The following is a 13,368-nucleotide window of genomic DNA, read 5'->3' as shown; positions in this document are numbered from 1 at the left end:
TGAGCTTGACCTCACCTGGTTCTTGGCTGGCTCCACATCCTTGTCCCCTTCCCTTGTCTGCAGTAACCCCCCAGCTAATATTACAGCCTGGTTTCTCGTTTTCTTTTTGCTTACGTTTTGCTCTTAAAATCTCTTTATTTTGAATCCCTCCCCCATAGGTCCAAAAAAATCCTCATCCCAAAGAAGAAGGAAAAAAAAGAAAAGAAAACCCAAACTTTTAAATGGATCCCTGCCACTTTGTAAGGATCCTGGTGGGTAATTTAGCCCTAAAATTCCCATCAACAGAGTCATCTTCTTCATGTTATTGCAAGATTAAACTCAAGAACTTCCCACACCAAGTAGCTACAATCCCACAACAAGACATAGAAACCAACAGCTGTTCTTCTCAGAAACCGTTGGCTGCTTGTTTTAGTCTTAGCAAGTCTCAGATCGATAACATCGTCTCGAAATGGGGTTCGTCGTATAAAGTTTCCATCGAGGTTTACGCCGGTGGCAGCGGAAGCGGCAGTACGTGTGGGTTGTCGTCCGGGAAATTACTAGGGAAGGTCTCGGTGCCGTTGGATCTACGCGGAGCTGAATCAAGGCCGTGTGTGGCTCACAATGGATGGGTTACTATAGGCAAAAATGGATCATCTTTACAGTTGTGTTTAACGGTTAGAACCGAACGAGACCCAAGATTCGTGTTCCAGTTCGGTGGTGAACCTGAATGTAGTCCACAGGTTTTTCAAGTTCAAGGAAGTGTTAAACAAGCTGTTTTTACTTGCAAGTTTGGTTTTAGAAACACAAGCGACCGAAACCTAGGATCAAGGTAAGCTTTTTTTTATTATATAAAGTTCAAAGGATCTTCTTTTACATTATAAAGTTTTTATTTTTGGTTATGTTATTGTGCAGATCCTCTTTGTCTGAATCAAAAGCTCCAAGGAAATGGCTACGTTCATTAAAAACAGATAAAGACCAGCCTTCTAAAGAACGAAAAGGGTGGTCAATTACAATCCATAACCTTACTGGTTCACCGGTAGCAATGGCGTCAATGGTGACACCCTTCGTACCATCTCCTGGTTCAGACAGGGTTACAAAATCCAACCCCGGTGCATGGTTAATTCTCCGACCAGGTTGTGGAACATGGAAACCTTGGGGTCGTCTCGAAGCTTGGCGTGAACCTAGTTTCACCGACGCCATTGGATACAGGTTCGACCTCTTCCACGACGATATCACTACCGCCGCAAGTGTAACATCCACCGTCGCCAGCTCCACCATCAACACCAAACTTGGCGGGAAATTCACCGTGGATATGACAAGTTTATCAACCCCATTAATAAGTCCACAAAGCAGTGGTGATTTCGGGTCAGGATCACGTTCCGGGTCAAGACCAGGATCCGGATCAGGATCAGATTTCGGGTTTTCGCCGCAAAATCAATTCAGGGGAGGGTTCGTGATGTCATCAACGGTGGAAGGAACGGGGAAATGTAGTAAACCGGAAGTGGAAGTAGGGGTGCATCACGTGACATGCACGGAGGATGCAGCAGCTTTCGTGGCATTAGCAGCGGCTATGGATCTAAGTATGGATGCTTGTCGGTCTTTTAATCAAAAGCTAAGGAAAGAACTGAGGCAACAGCAAACTCAGAACTTTGTCGTTTAATCTAGTGGTGGTGGTGGGAATTTTCTTGTCGTTTCTAGGTTTTGGTTTTAGTGGTTAAAGTAAAACTGATCTGAGGTGTTCTTTTTGGGGGATGATTCATTCGGCAGATAAACTAACAGCAAATCCCTTGAGCTGGATTTTTTTAATTATTATTTGTACAGTGCGGACATGGCATTCATACTTTTTCCCTTTTTTTTAATTTTATTAAATTAACTTTTTCTACTTCATCTTTCTTGTTTATTATAGATAATACCTTATTATCCTTTTCTTTTTAGCTTAGTTTTAATGTTCAGTTTAGTACATGAATATTTTTTCGATACACTTAAGTATTTGAGTTTAGCTTAAAAGCCTAATTTTGTATTCAACCGTGAATCTAGAAAAAAAATTAGAAAGTGTCAAAATATAATTTTATCATGCATTAGTTTATGGTTTCATCATTTTTTTTTAATAACTAAATAATTTTTTTTCTATTTTAAAGGTTAGAGTATAATTTTACCATACGGGAGCTGAAATGTAATTTTCCATTGGGGGAGGGGCCCGCCTGCCCCCTTTGCATTCGCCTCTATTGGTATATGAGTTTTTCCAATTTGAAACTTGAGTTTTTTTCATCACGGGTTTAGTATTTGAGTCTGGCTTTAATGTTTGATTTGGTATCTAAATTAAATTATAGGTACTTAATTGGAACAAAAAAAAAGCTCAGGTGCCCAATTGAATATTGAAGCCAAATTTAAGTGTTTAACTGTTAAAAAAAAGTATCAATTTGGAAAAACCGTATTGAGTTGAACATCGAAATTAAATTTAGAGATCAAATATTATATTAACCATATATAATATATGACTTATTGTGACTGGGAATCCTATGTTGGACATGTGGAAGTGTTGGATTGAAGAAAATCCACATGTCAAGTTGCAAGGATTAATGTAGAAGCAGATTTAGTCCTCCAAAGACTTAATTTTTTTCATAATGCAACATTTATTACTTGGGTGATATTTGTTGAACTTTTTTTCTGCTACTATAAGCAAAATCAATTAAATGTTCATCAACTTCAATGGAGTTTTCATATTAGTGGGTGCAGATATGATTATAAGATGAGGCTAATAATAGGACTAGCTTTTATTGGATAGTGAAAGGCCAAGGACTATTTTGATCAAACCGAAAAAGAAAGCATATGAATACTTAAGTTCTTGGATATTTCAGAAGCATTTTTTTGGCATATTTTAGCTTTTAGAGTGTACCAAATCTTAAAAAGTAGCTAAATTTTTGGCATATTAGAATCTAAAAATTTGTTGGAGATATGCATCAAAGTCCCTATAACTTGTGTCCTTACTCCCTTGTAAATCTCATTGATTATGCTAGAAGTTTTTATCTGTGACCAATAGGACGGCCAAGGGAGGAATAAAAAGGGTTCAAATACGGGTTTGATTGTTGATGGCGGTTCACTCCGAGGCCGAGAGTCATAGGTGCTTTCACTTATGGTTTTCTCGTGTTGAAAGAATGAGGAACCCCATAAGGTATGGGGAAAGGCTAATATAGCTCTCCAAGTCCCGTGAGACGTGTGTAGGGCGTGTGAGGACCATGTATCTATAGCCATACAACATTTGACAGGGTGAGATGGTGACCAGATTACCTCTAAAACTGATGGGTGAAGTCTCCATGTGTGATATGGTGAAGTCTTCCAAATGAGGTGAAAACACACAACATCTCTTTCATCCCTATATGAAGGCTTTAAGTTGGCAGCTGATACTGGTGGGTTCACTTATGCTGTTTCTGTGCATTTAATCTTTGAAAAAAAGCCCTCTACTTGGTTACTTTTACGTCATTCACATAGCCTTTTGGCCATTTCTTGGTACCATGACCATCAAGAATCTTTCAGCCGTTACCTTCTTTCGCAGCTACAGTGAAAGAGCAAACTAATCCTTTAACATGAGTCAATTAATCCCTTTTAAGTTAGATTAAAGAGTAAACTAATCCTTATATTAAAACTTTCATTCATGTTAGTATAAAATATTGGTCTCTATATGTCAACATAAGATACATATAGCACGTCACATGTCATTGTCTTGTTATTCCGTTAGCCGGGTTTTTAACAGTACAATTAGATGAAATTTTTAACGTACAAGAACTAACTCTTAATACAAAAGCCTCCATGATACTTTTTACCTATTTCTGCTCTATTTCTCAGTTCATTTGAAAATTTTATGAGCCCTGTTTTCTGGTGTATATGATACACCTTTTGAAAATGAATCCTGCACCTAATACTGCCTTTAACAACTAGACATACTGCAATTATTGGACCTGTAATAAGATTTTTGGTAAAAGATTAGACCATGCCTCTCGCATTACGTTGATCATGCACATGGACAATATGGATGGTGTTGAAGTATAATTCACATCAACTTGAAAAGAACCTTGAAAGCTGAATACATATTCAACTATTTTCTACACTAGTTTACTTTTCTAGCCATCCATATACGCTTTACTTCTCAGCAAAAGGGTGTAAGGCTGTTAATGTGACTAAATAGAGAATGTCATGTAAGCAGGTTGGCATTTGGTAACCTACAATTAGTTTGAGGTTAAATCTGCTGCCAAGCATGTATCTCGGCCTGGATTTGTGGCCTCAATTAGTAGCAGAAAAGGGATCATGTGGATAAATGGTGTGAAAAGTTTTCTTTCTCTGTCATCATTAAAATTCTCATACATTGCCCTACTAAACAGCCTGTCTTTAACAATTTGAGGCTGTGTTTTTTCTTTCAAGATTTCTTGTAACATGACAGGGATCTCAGGCTTTGGATACTGTCTGATTCTTATTTCCCCTCAAATGAAATAGAAATTAATAGCGATTTAATTATTAGTGATTTCATCTTTATACCTTCAACACTTATGTATTGTGTAATTTGATCTCTATTTACAGTTTTATTTTTCTACATGACCCTTTCACCAAAAAAGCTAACAAAAACAATTTAACCTCCAATGTCACAAAGAAGCAATAATGCAAACAATAAATCAAATTACAAAATATGTAAATATTTAGGGCTAATTTTTATAAAAATCAAGACTAAACTGATGTAAATTATAAATGTTGAGAGTTAAAGTTGTTATTATATTAATTTTAAAAATATCACCGTTAGCGGTTGATGACCAAAACAACAAAATCGAATAGTTGAATGACTATTTTTGTAACTTTTATAATTTAATGACCAAAACAAAATTTACTAATAGTTGGATGACTACTAAAGTAATTTATTCCTAAATTTTTATTAATGAATATAAAAATGAGATCACAGATGGCGGTAAACAAAGAAAAAAAATTTATGAAATTATCTTATAGAATAATTTACAGGTCTTGTTCATCAAGTCAGGATGGCCGAGTGGTCTAAGGCGCCAGACTCAAGTTCTGGTCTTCGTGAGAAGGCGTGGGTTCAAATCCCACTTCTGACAGCTTTTGCGTTTTTGCAGCAAGTCTAACTTACTAAGCCACTACACTAATTTTTGACTGCATGTTTTTTTGCCACTGCACCACCACCTTGACATCTAATTACAACCTGCATTGTTCTCACCACTCATGCTGTCATGCACTAAGCCATGTCTTTTAGCCACTACACCACACTCATGCATTAAGCCATGCCAAACAAATGGAAGATGAAAGATTTAAAAGAAAAATAATATTCACATAAAAGAACTTGCCACAAATTATACAGATTGCATCCACTAACAACATAATATAATAGTCTACACATTTTGATTTTTAAAGAAGAAACCGTATTCTCTAAACATAGTTTGATATTTAAATAAAGTAGAAACAAAGCTCTCTAAAAAAACATTACCAGTTTTAAAGCAGTTCACAAAAAACTGAACAAACCATTTATATAACCAGAACTTTTATTCAGCTACACTATCTTCATTTTCCGCCCCCTCCGTTGTTGTATCTGGCAATGTACTCAAATCTATTTCAGTACCTTTCTCTTCTTGTGAAACCGAATTGTCGGAAGTATCAATGGGGTCGTTATGATTTCCATCCACAGTCTCATTAGAGGAAGAAGTGTCTTCGTTTTCATCTTTTCCATTTGATTCATTGTCACCTTGTTTCTCATTATCAGTAGTCTCCTTGCTCGTGGAAGATTCAAAACCTTTACCTTCGGTTGTTACATTTACTACGTTCTCGATCTTGCTTGCATCTACTACGGTCTCATTGGCTTTTTCTTTATATATTTCTTCAATAACCCTACCACCTCCTGTTGTATCTAAAGCAGAAGTCCCGTTTTGCAGTGAACCCGGAATTTCTTTTGCAGCCTCGTTGTTGGTTTCTTTACTCTCTTCCGTAGAGTTATTGCTTGCTTGGACAATGAGCTCGGTTGTGTCTGTTGTGTTTTGAGGAGAGATATGCTCAGAGTTTGATGATCCAGTGTCGTGATCATTTTCTTTACCGTCCGTCATGTTCAAGGAACTACCAGTTTCGGAATGTTTACCTTCATCGGCCTTCAAATCTGACTTGTTTTCATCACCAGTAGACGAGCTACCACCTTCAGATTGTTTACCTTCGGACTTGTTTTCATCACCATCGGTTTTCTCAGTAGCATTGGCTTTGCTCTCCTGCTCCAAAACATTCGTTGTTAAGTTGTCATTAGGATTTTCCATTTCTAATTTGTCAGTTTCTGAGGTAGTAATTTGTGTGTCATGGGACACGGCACTGGAAGCATCATCTCCCTTGTATTGCTCCTCTCTTGCCTCGTGTGTATCCCTATCCCCTCCATCGGCATTCTGATCATTTGCTAACTCCTCATTTTCTTCATGACTCTCTTTTTCCTCGTTCTCTTTATCATCACCCTCGGCTTCTCTCTCTTTGTCCTCGTCCATTAATTCTTCTTCATTACCAACTTCAGCATCTGCTCTTTCTTGCTCGTTTTCATCGACCTCATCATCTCCAACTACTTTTCCTTCATCTTCCGCTTCTTCATCCTTAATTTCAGCTTCTTGCTCTTCATCCTCATGCTTGCTCCGCACTTCTTCAGCCTCTTCTTCTTCTTCATGTTTGTTTGTTTCTTCTTCCTCCTCTTCTTCGTGTTTACTTCCTTCTTCCTGCTCCTCTTCTTCACGTTTGATTCCTTCTACCCGTTCCTCTTCTTCGTGTTTTATTGCTCCTTCATGCTCCTCTTCTTCTAGCCTCTTAGTTTTTTCTTCCTGTTCTTCATCGTGCTTTTTTTCATCCTCCATCACATTTTCTTCTTCCTCTTCTTCTTCGTGTTTGAAGTTCTTAGATGCTTCCTGCACGCGAGGTAGGTCTTTCCTCCCGAATTTTAAGATCAAATCATCGGCTTGTTCTTTCACAGAGACTGTAGCATCTTTTGCATCAAATTCTTTTCTCTTATCATGTGAGCGCTTGACTTGGTAGACTAACCAGAAGCAAACCCCGAGTAACAGACAAATCTGAAGGACATGTTTTATCCTGATTCCTTTCGATCTTTGGTTTCTACTTGATGTCTTCTTGAACATGATGGAAATCCAAAGACCCCCCAACACCGATTTCCTTCCTTTATATATATTGACTGAAAATTGATTAAAAGGACTGATTAACCATTTGAAAAATCAAATTGAATGTATACTTGAGTGACCAAAATCATATCCGAATGCTAAATTATAAAGTACCCAAATTCTCAGCAATATCTTTGACATAAAACCAATTCAGAAACAATGCAATCTATGCCTATACTGACATGGAACCGCAATACCACAACTAGTTGAAATCAATATGGTCAACTTTCATTCAGCAAAAATAACAGAACAAGAGGCAACTTTCAAATTCTTACAGGAAAAAGTGTACTTGTTCTTGTATAACTTGTGAAACTAAGAGTCAAAACAAGTGATGTCAAACAAACAAACAAGATCACATGTCTTGTTTAAGATTTCGATATGATTTCTTAAGGAGGAAGTGTCCTTTTCAAGAACATGTGAAAAAAATCAAAAGAACAGGCAAATTTTATGACCTTTTTTTCGAAACCCGTCACATAAACTGGTTGTTTTCTAAGTTCATTACTAGCCACCTATAAATGATAGAAGCACAGACTGATTTGAATGAAGTGGGAAAGAAGGGACATTAGGAAATTTTGCTTTAAACCATTTCTCTTTTATTTATCTCAGGTCCGTTTTATGGGCTGAGACCAATCCTGTTCAAGCTAGGGTGGTGTTCAGGTAAAGCCCTCCCAATATTAACGACTACAAGAATCAACCTCAGTCCAAATGACTCGGGAAAAAATCCACTCCAATTCTTCCAACCACCTATTGGTGTCCTCATATGTTTTACGAGCTGAGACTATTCTTGTTCAAGCCGGGGTGGTGTTCAGGTAAAGTCCTCCCAATAGTAATGAGTAATGACTCTAAGAATCGAACTCAGTCCAAATGACCCAGGAAGAAGTTCACTCCACTTCTTCTGAGACCTATGGATGCATTAAACCATTTCCATCATACTATCTCTCATTATATTTTCAATACTAGCATTAACAAATAGGTTTCAATGTTATTTCATGGTACTAAACTGCTAGAACCAAGCCATCTCATTTAACAATCAAAGAATCCAAACTAATCCATATTGAAACCATGCATGGCATTGAATTATAGTGATATTTACAGTCTCATATGGTATAAAGAATGCTTTAGCATATGAAAGAACTTCGGATATATGAAATATATCAAAGGAAATAGCAGTTCCTCTGCAAATTAATGAAAACCCCTTGGTTCAACTCCATTAATGAAGAATGAACCAAGTTCAAATCCACATCACAAGCTATCAAAAAAATTATAAAGATTTATTTTTAAAGTGAAAAAAAGGGATATTTGCTCAAATGAAAGGAAACCCCTCCATGGAAGCCCTAAATAACAGCACAGTGAAGCAACAACAAAAACACCCAACAAATTTAGATATTCATAAACAAAAAACCATTCCCCCTCCCCCCCCCCAAAAAAATAGCAACCAAAACAAAGAATCAAAATATGAAGAAAAAAATCATGCTGTAAGCCTGTAACTACAACAAAAGAACTTGCTAAAGTTGATGAATAAAAGTACACAAGATCCAAACAAAACTGGATGATGAAGCCAAAATAAATAAATACCTGGAGAAAAAAAAAAGGGACTTGCAGATAAAAAAGATGAAAGCAGTCAAATGTGTAACACAAAAAAATGGTTTCAAGTGTGTGTGTGTGAGACAGAGAGAGAGAGAGATGAGGTAAAGGGAAAGTCTTTCACAGTTTTCTCACTGCCCCCTCTTCTTCTGGATCCAAGACGAACCCCTCAAAATTTCCCTTACACCCACTAGTCAGTACTATTCTTCTCGCCGCCAAGATTTCCCTTTTGGTCCCTCAACCCCTCAAAAAAAAGAAGAAGTTGGTTTAACTCATTATTTAATGGGTAAACTACATCCATGGTCATTAAACTATTAGTCAATTTACGTTTTGGTCACTCAACTTCAAAAAGTTACAAAATGGTCACTGAATTATTCAAAAAAATTTATTTAAGTCATTGAGCTATTCGATTGTTTTTATTTAAATCACGATGCTATTAAGTTTTTTTTAAGTTTAGCTAGTGAATTCCAAGAGACCATACAATTATCGGTATGGTGGATTTTGGTTTACAAGTTCACGATGTTCAAAGCTATTCCATGAAAAAAATGAACTTTAAAAGTAAAGAGGAAGAAGAGTTTTTGATTAGTGCAAATAGAGGAGGTCACACAATAGCAATTTTAACAGTCCAATGACTTAAATGAAAATTTACTAATAGTTTAGTGACCTTGAATGTAGTTTACCCTTATTTAATCAATTAAATTTATCTATTAGTCCCTATACTTTGCGAAAGTGTTAAATTTAGTACTTATACTTTAATTTGGTCAAATTGATTCCGTACTTTTCTAAATTTAAATTTTACTCTTGGCCAAATGACAACTATTAAATTCATTAAGTTATATTATTTCTAAAATCGATGTGTGGAACATATTATCATATATGTAATATCATGTTAGTTCTTATTTCCATATATCACACACTAAAGACTTAAAAAGATCCGATTGGAGAATATAGACTAAATCTACAAATGTACGCATAGTATATGACTACTACCAATTAGATTTAAATGATACCATTTGGTTAGGACGAAATTTTCAAATTTGAAAAAAGTACAAGGACTTAGATTGATCAATTGAAAACTACATAAACTAAAATTATTCAAATTACAACTTTCACAAAGTACAATGATTAATAACATTATTTAATTACTAAATTAAAAGGTTTATCTTAAATTAAAAAAGTTAGTTGTGGATGAAAATGTAATAAAATGGGAATATCAAAATAATAATAATACTAAATGTTTTAGGGTAAAATTGTAACTTAAGCTAAAAAATATTTTAATTTCATATTCATATTAGCTATCTATCACTATTAAATTATTGCTCGTGTATTTTTTAAGACAAAAACGTTATCCTTTTTTTAATTATTTAATGTCTTGAAATTTTATCAATATCATAAAAAATATTGTTAATAACATTATTAAATAATGATATTATAAAATTGATTGCTAAATTATGTCAAAATAATGTAAGTTTAAAAAACTAAAAATTAAATTTAAGCATGATGGAGGGACTAAAACCAAAATTTGACCATATTTATTTAAAAGAAAAACTAGAACCGGATCAGAATATAATACTTGATTATTATATCATTGTGCTAATAATTTCGTGCAAAATTAAGCTAAACTGAAAAGCCAACTTTCTGTTCAACGCGAATGTTGCTTTCCTTATTCCATCCGTTGTGTATTCCATTAAGGATTTATAATAAAATTATTGGAACCCTTAATTAGGTTTATTTTGGTATCTAAATTTTTTCATTTTAACATTTAAATTTAATAATTAAGTTCATTTTAGCCCTAAATTTGAAAATTTATGTATAGTTATATATTTTATTTTAGTTAAATTCTACTATTAGTCTCTCGTATTTTTAAAATTTAAAATTCCAGTATTCACCAAACAATAATGGTTAAATTCGTTAAATATAGTTCATTATTTCAAATCGGCGTACAAACATATTATCATATGTGTATTATCATGTTAGTTTATTGTTTTCACATATTATTCACTAAAAATCAAGTGAATAGAGTAACTTCTGTCATTGGTGTTAAGGGTGAAATTTTTAAATTAAAAAAGTATAGGAACTTAGAATGATCTAATTGCAGAAGATGGATTAGTATTTGAATTTAACCAAACAAATTTAACTGCTACTATTTGGGTCAAAAGATTTCGAATTTCACTTACCGTGTATAACGTATTTTTTTCTTTAATATAATATAATTTTTGGCTCGCTTTGTGCTTCTTAGGGTATCGTTGGTTAATTTGTTATATAGCTTAAAGTATAGTTACCGTATAGTACTCTTTTATAGCAGTTTAACTGCTTTATTGGATTAATAGATTTCATCATTCATCCAAAAAAATAAACATATATATAACTATAATTGAATTTTTCTTATGCAATTAAAATTTTCTAGAGGTAATATATCAAATATTAAACTGTTATAAAATCTATAATTTTTTTTAATTTTCTCAATATTCGTTTTATGATTTAATGGAAGCTATAAAAAAACTCAAAGGTTGGTTAGTGCATGGGCCTCATTGTCCCTCCTTGGGGCAAGGATCTTATGGACGTAATAACAATGGCCGAAGATCCCACACATAACATGATATTGGGGATGCACTCAAATGAATTTAATGAGGGTCCAAAAATATAGTTTGGATTAATCCAAAATGACATTTTGTTTGAGATTCTCTGCCCCACAATCCATAAATATGAACTTTAGGAGTCCAGTTATGATTTTTTTTTGGCAATATTTTGTATTTTTAGAAAGTTACTATTATATTGATTTATAGTTTTTATAGTTTTCAGAAGGATTAAATCGAAATTTTATTATTTTGAGAGTCAAATTATTATTTTATCATGTATTAAATTATAATTTTATAAATTTTGAGAGTTTAGAACAAAGTTTTCCCATTCCGCACTCTCCTTTGATCTTTGATTAATCCATTTTGAAAATCATGATTATTCTTCTTAATAAAGACAATATAAATTTTACCCCTGAATTTGGCAACTAAATTCATTTTGGTCCTTAAACTTGAAAAATACAAAAGTTTGATGGCATGACAGTTTGATATTGTGCCACATCATCACTTGAAAATTAAAACAATTGTATAAATTTTCAGGTGATGACGTGATATAATCTCGGAGTGTCACATACAATATTCTACCAACCGAACTAATAATTGAACTGATCAAACCACTAGTTCATAATTCAATTGGTTTGATCGGTTCAACAGTTAAATAAACACTAATTAAATAGATAATTAAAAATTATAAAAGATATATATTAAATTTATTCAATTATTGGTTTTTGTCTCAACTTTCGACTTTTACTTGTTTCGAGCAATTTTCAATTCAATCAGTTCAACATCTTTATTTGAATTAGTAAATTAATTGATTTACGATCAAATCAGTTTAACCTACCAATTCAATCATGCTCCAATAACAACATTAATCACATCAATTACCCTTCACGAAATCCAAGGGCCACCAAATAACTATTTTTTATGCTCTTACAATTAAAGCACTCATGTTATCTGGAGTCAGATCTCATTGCATTTATAGAAGAAGAAAACCCCTTTAAAATTACAATGATTTTGGATTGCTTCAGTGAATTCGCGTTTAAGACTTTTGGACTCAGTTTTCTTATGACACTCCCGTTTCTGTCTGAGTTGACACGGTTGATGAGACAAAGAAGATTCCCTGTCTCAGGCTCCAACATGGCCAGAAGCCAATGCCGGCAGCCTTTTATGGCGGACCTGACCCTGCTTACCTTACTGCACTCGTGTCTTTTCTTTCCTTTTCCTTTGTAAAGTTACAGTAATAACTAAGGATAAATATAATAACTAAATTATTAATAAGTTTAAATTTTGGTCACTTCAAAAAGTTACAAGCTTTCATTTAAATCAATAAGCTGTTAAAATCGTTATTGAATTATACTTTTTGTTCGTATTACCTACACAAATCAAAAGCTCTTATTTTCATTATTTTCTACAATTTATTTATTTTTTTATGAAACAACTTTAAACATCACAAATATGTGAACTAAAACCCAAACAATTTTCTCCTCCGATCTCCAACACTACTCGTCAAATTGACTTGGATCTATAGTATGTTATTTTACTCATCAATGGGTATTGATCTATCGTACCGATTGTCGAATCATCACTTGAAGCTCGCTAACCGAACTTTAAAAGAAAAAAAACTTAACAGCCCAATGAAGTAAGTAAAAAACATTCGAAAAGTTCAATAACTATTTTGTAACTTTTTGAAAAGATGAGTGGCTAAGACGTAAACTTAGTAATAATTTATTACTCAATATTTAAAACCCATGAATCAAATTGTAAATAAGTGTGTGCCTCTTGTATAAATAATTTGGATCTAACGATTAAAAGAAATGAATAACCCTTTTAAATATTTATTGACACTACATTTTAACACGTTAAATCCAACTACCCATTTGATAATTATGTATTGAAAATCTAATACATGTATTTTAACTTTACTAAATATCAAATCCGAATTTGATGTCATTTATAGTAAACTTGAAAATAAGAAGAATTAGGATATTTGAATGCTTTTCGATTTTTAAGTCAATATTTGAGTCACATGAACACTTGAA

The 13,368-nt window shown here is 33.8% G+C and overlaps 2 protein-coding genes and 1 non-coding gene across 4 annotated transcripts; 2 read left to right on the top strand and 1 right to left on the bottom strand.

Annotated features, from left to right (window-relative positions):
• On the top strand, nucleotides 1-1,866 carry LOC105795491 (uncharacterized). The gene is made up of 2 exons (XM_012625135.2): nucleotides 1-808; nucleotides 892-1,866. The coding sequence occupies exons 1-2, from the start codon at nucleotides 222-224 to the stop codon at nucleotides 1,637-1,639; spliced, it is 1,335 nt and encodes a 444-aa protein (XP_012480589.1). The 5' UTR covers nucleotides 1-221; the 3' UTR covers nucleotides 1,640-1,866.
• A 3,128-nt stretch (nucleotides 1,867-4,994) lies between these two features.
• Nucleotides 4,995-5,078, top strand: TRNAL-CAA (transfer RNA leucine (anticodon CAA)). Its single transcript has one exon. It is a non-coding gene; the product is annotated as a tRNA-Leu (tRNA).
• Nucleotides 5,079-5,320: 242 nt separating this feature from the next.
• LOC105795490 (uncharacterized) lies at nucleotides 5,321-8,992 on the bottom strand. 2 transcript variants are annotated; one of them, XM_012625134.2, is made up of 2 exons: nucleotides 8,878-8,992; nucleotides 5,321-7,183 (listed from the first exon to the last, which is right to left on the bottom strand). In XM_012625134.2, the coding sequence occupies exon 2, from the start codon at nucleotides 7,128-7,130 to the stop codon at nucleotides 5,520-5,522; it is 1,611 nt and encodes a 536-aa protein (XP_012480588.1). In that variant the 5' UTR covers nucleotides 7,131-7,183; nucleotides 8,878-8,992; the 3' UTR covers nucleotides 5,321-5,519. The 2 variants fall into 2 exon arrangements, with proteins under 2 accessions (XP_012480588.1, XP_012480587.1); XM_012625133.2 differs by having other exon boundaries at nucleotides 8,745-8,987.
• Between the last annotated feature and the right edge of the window lie 4,376 nt (nucleotides 8,993-13,368).

This window comes from Gossypium raimondii, chromosome 3 (assembly GCF_025698545.1).
Source record: "Gossypium raimondii isolate GPD5lz chromosome 3, ASM2569854v1, whole genome shotgun sequence".
NCBI lineage: Eukaryota > Viridiplantae > Streptophyta > Magnoliopsida > Malvales > Malvaceae > Gossypium > Gossypium raimondii.
The sequence above is the reverse complement of the archived record's forward strand: the minus strand, read 5'-3'. Positions and strand labels throughout refer to the sequence as shown.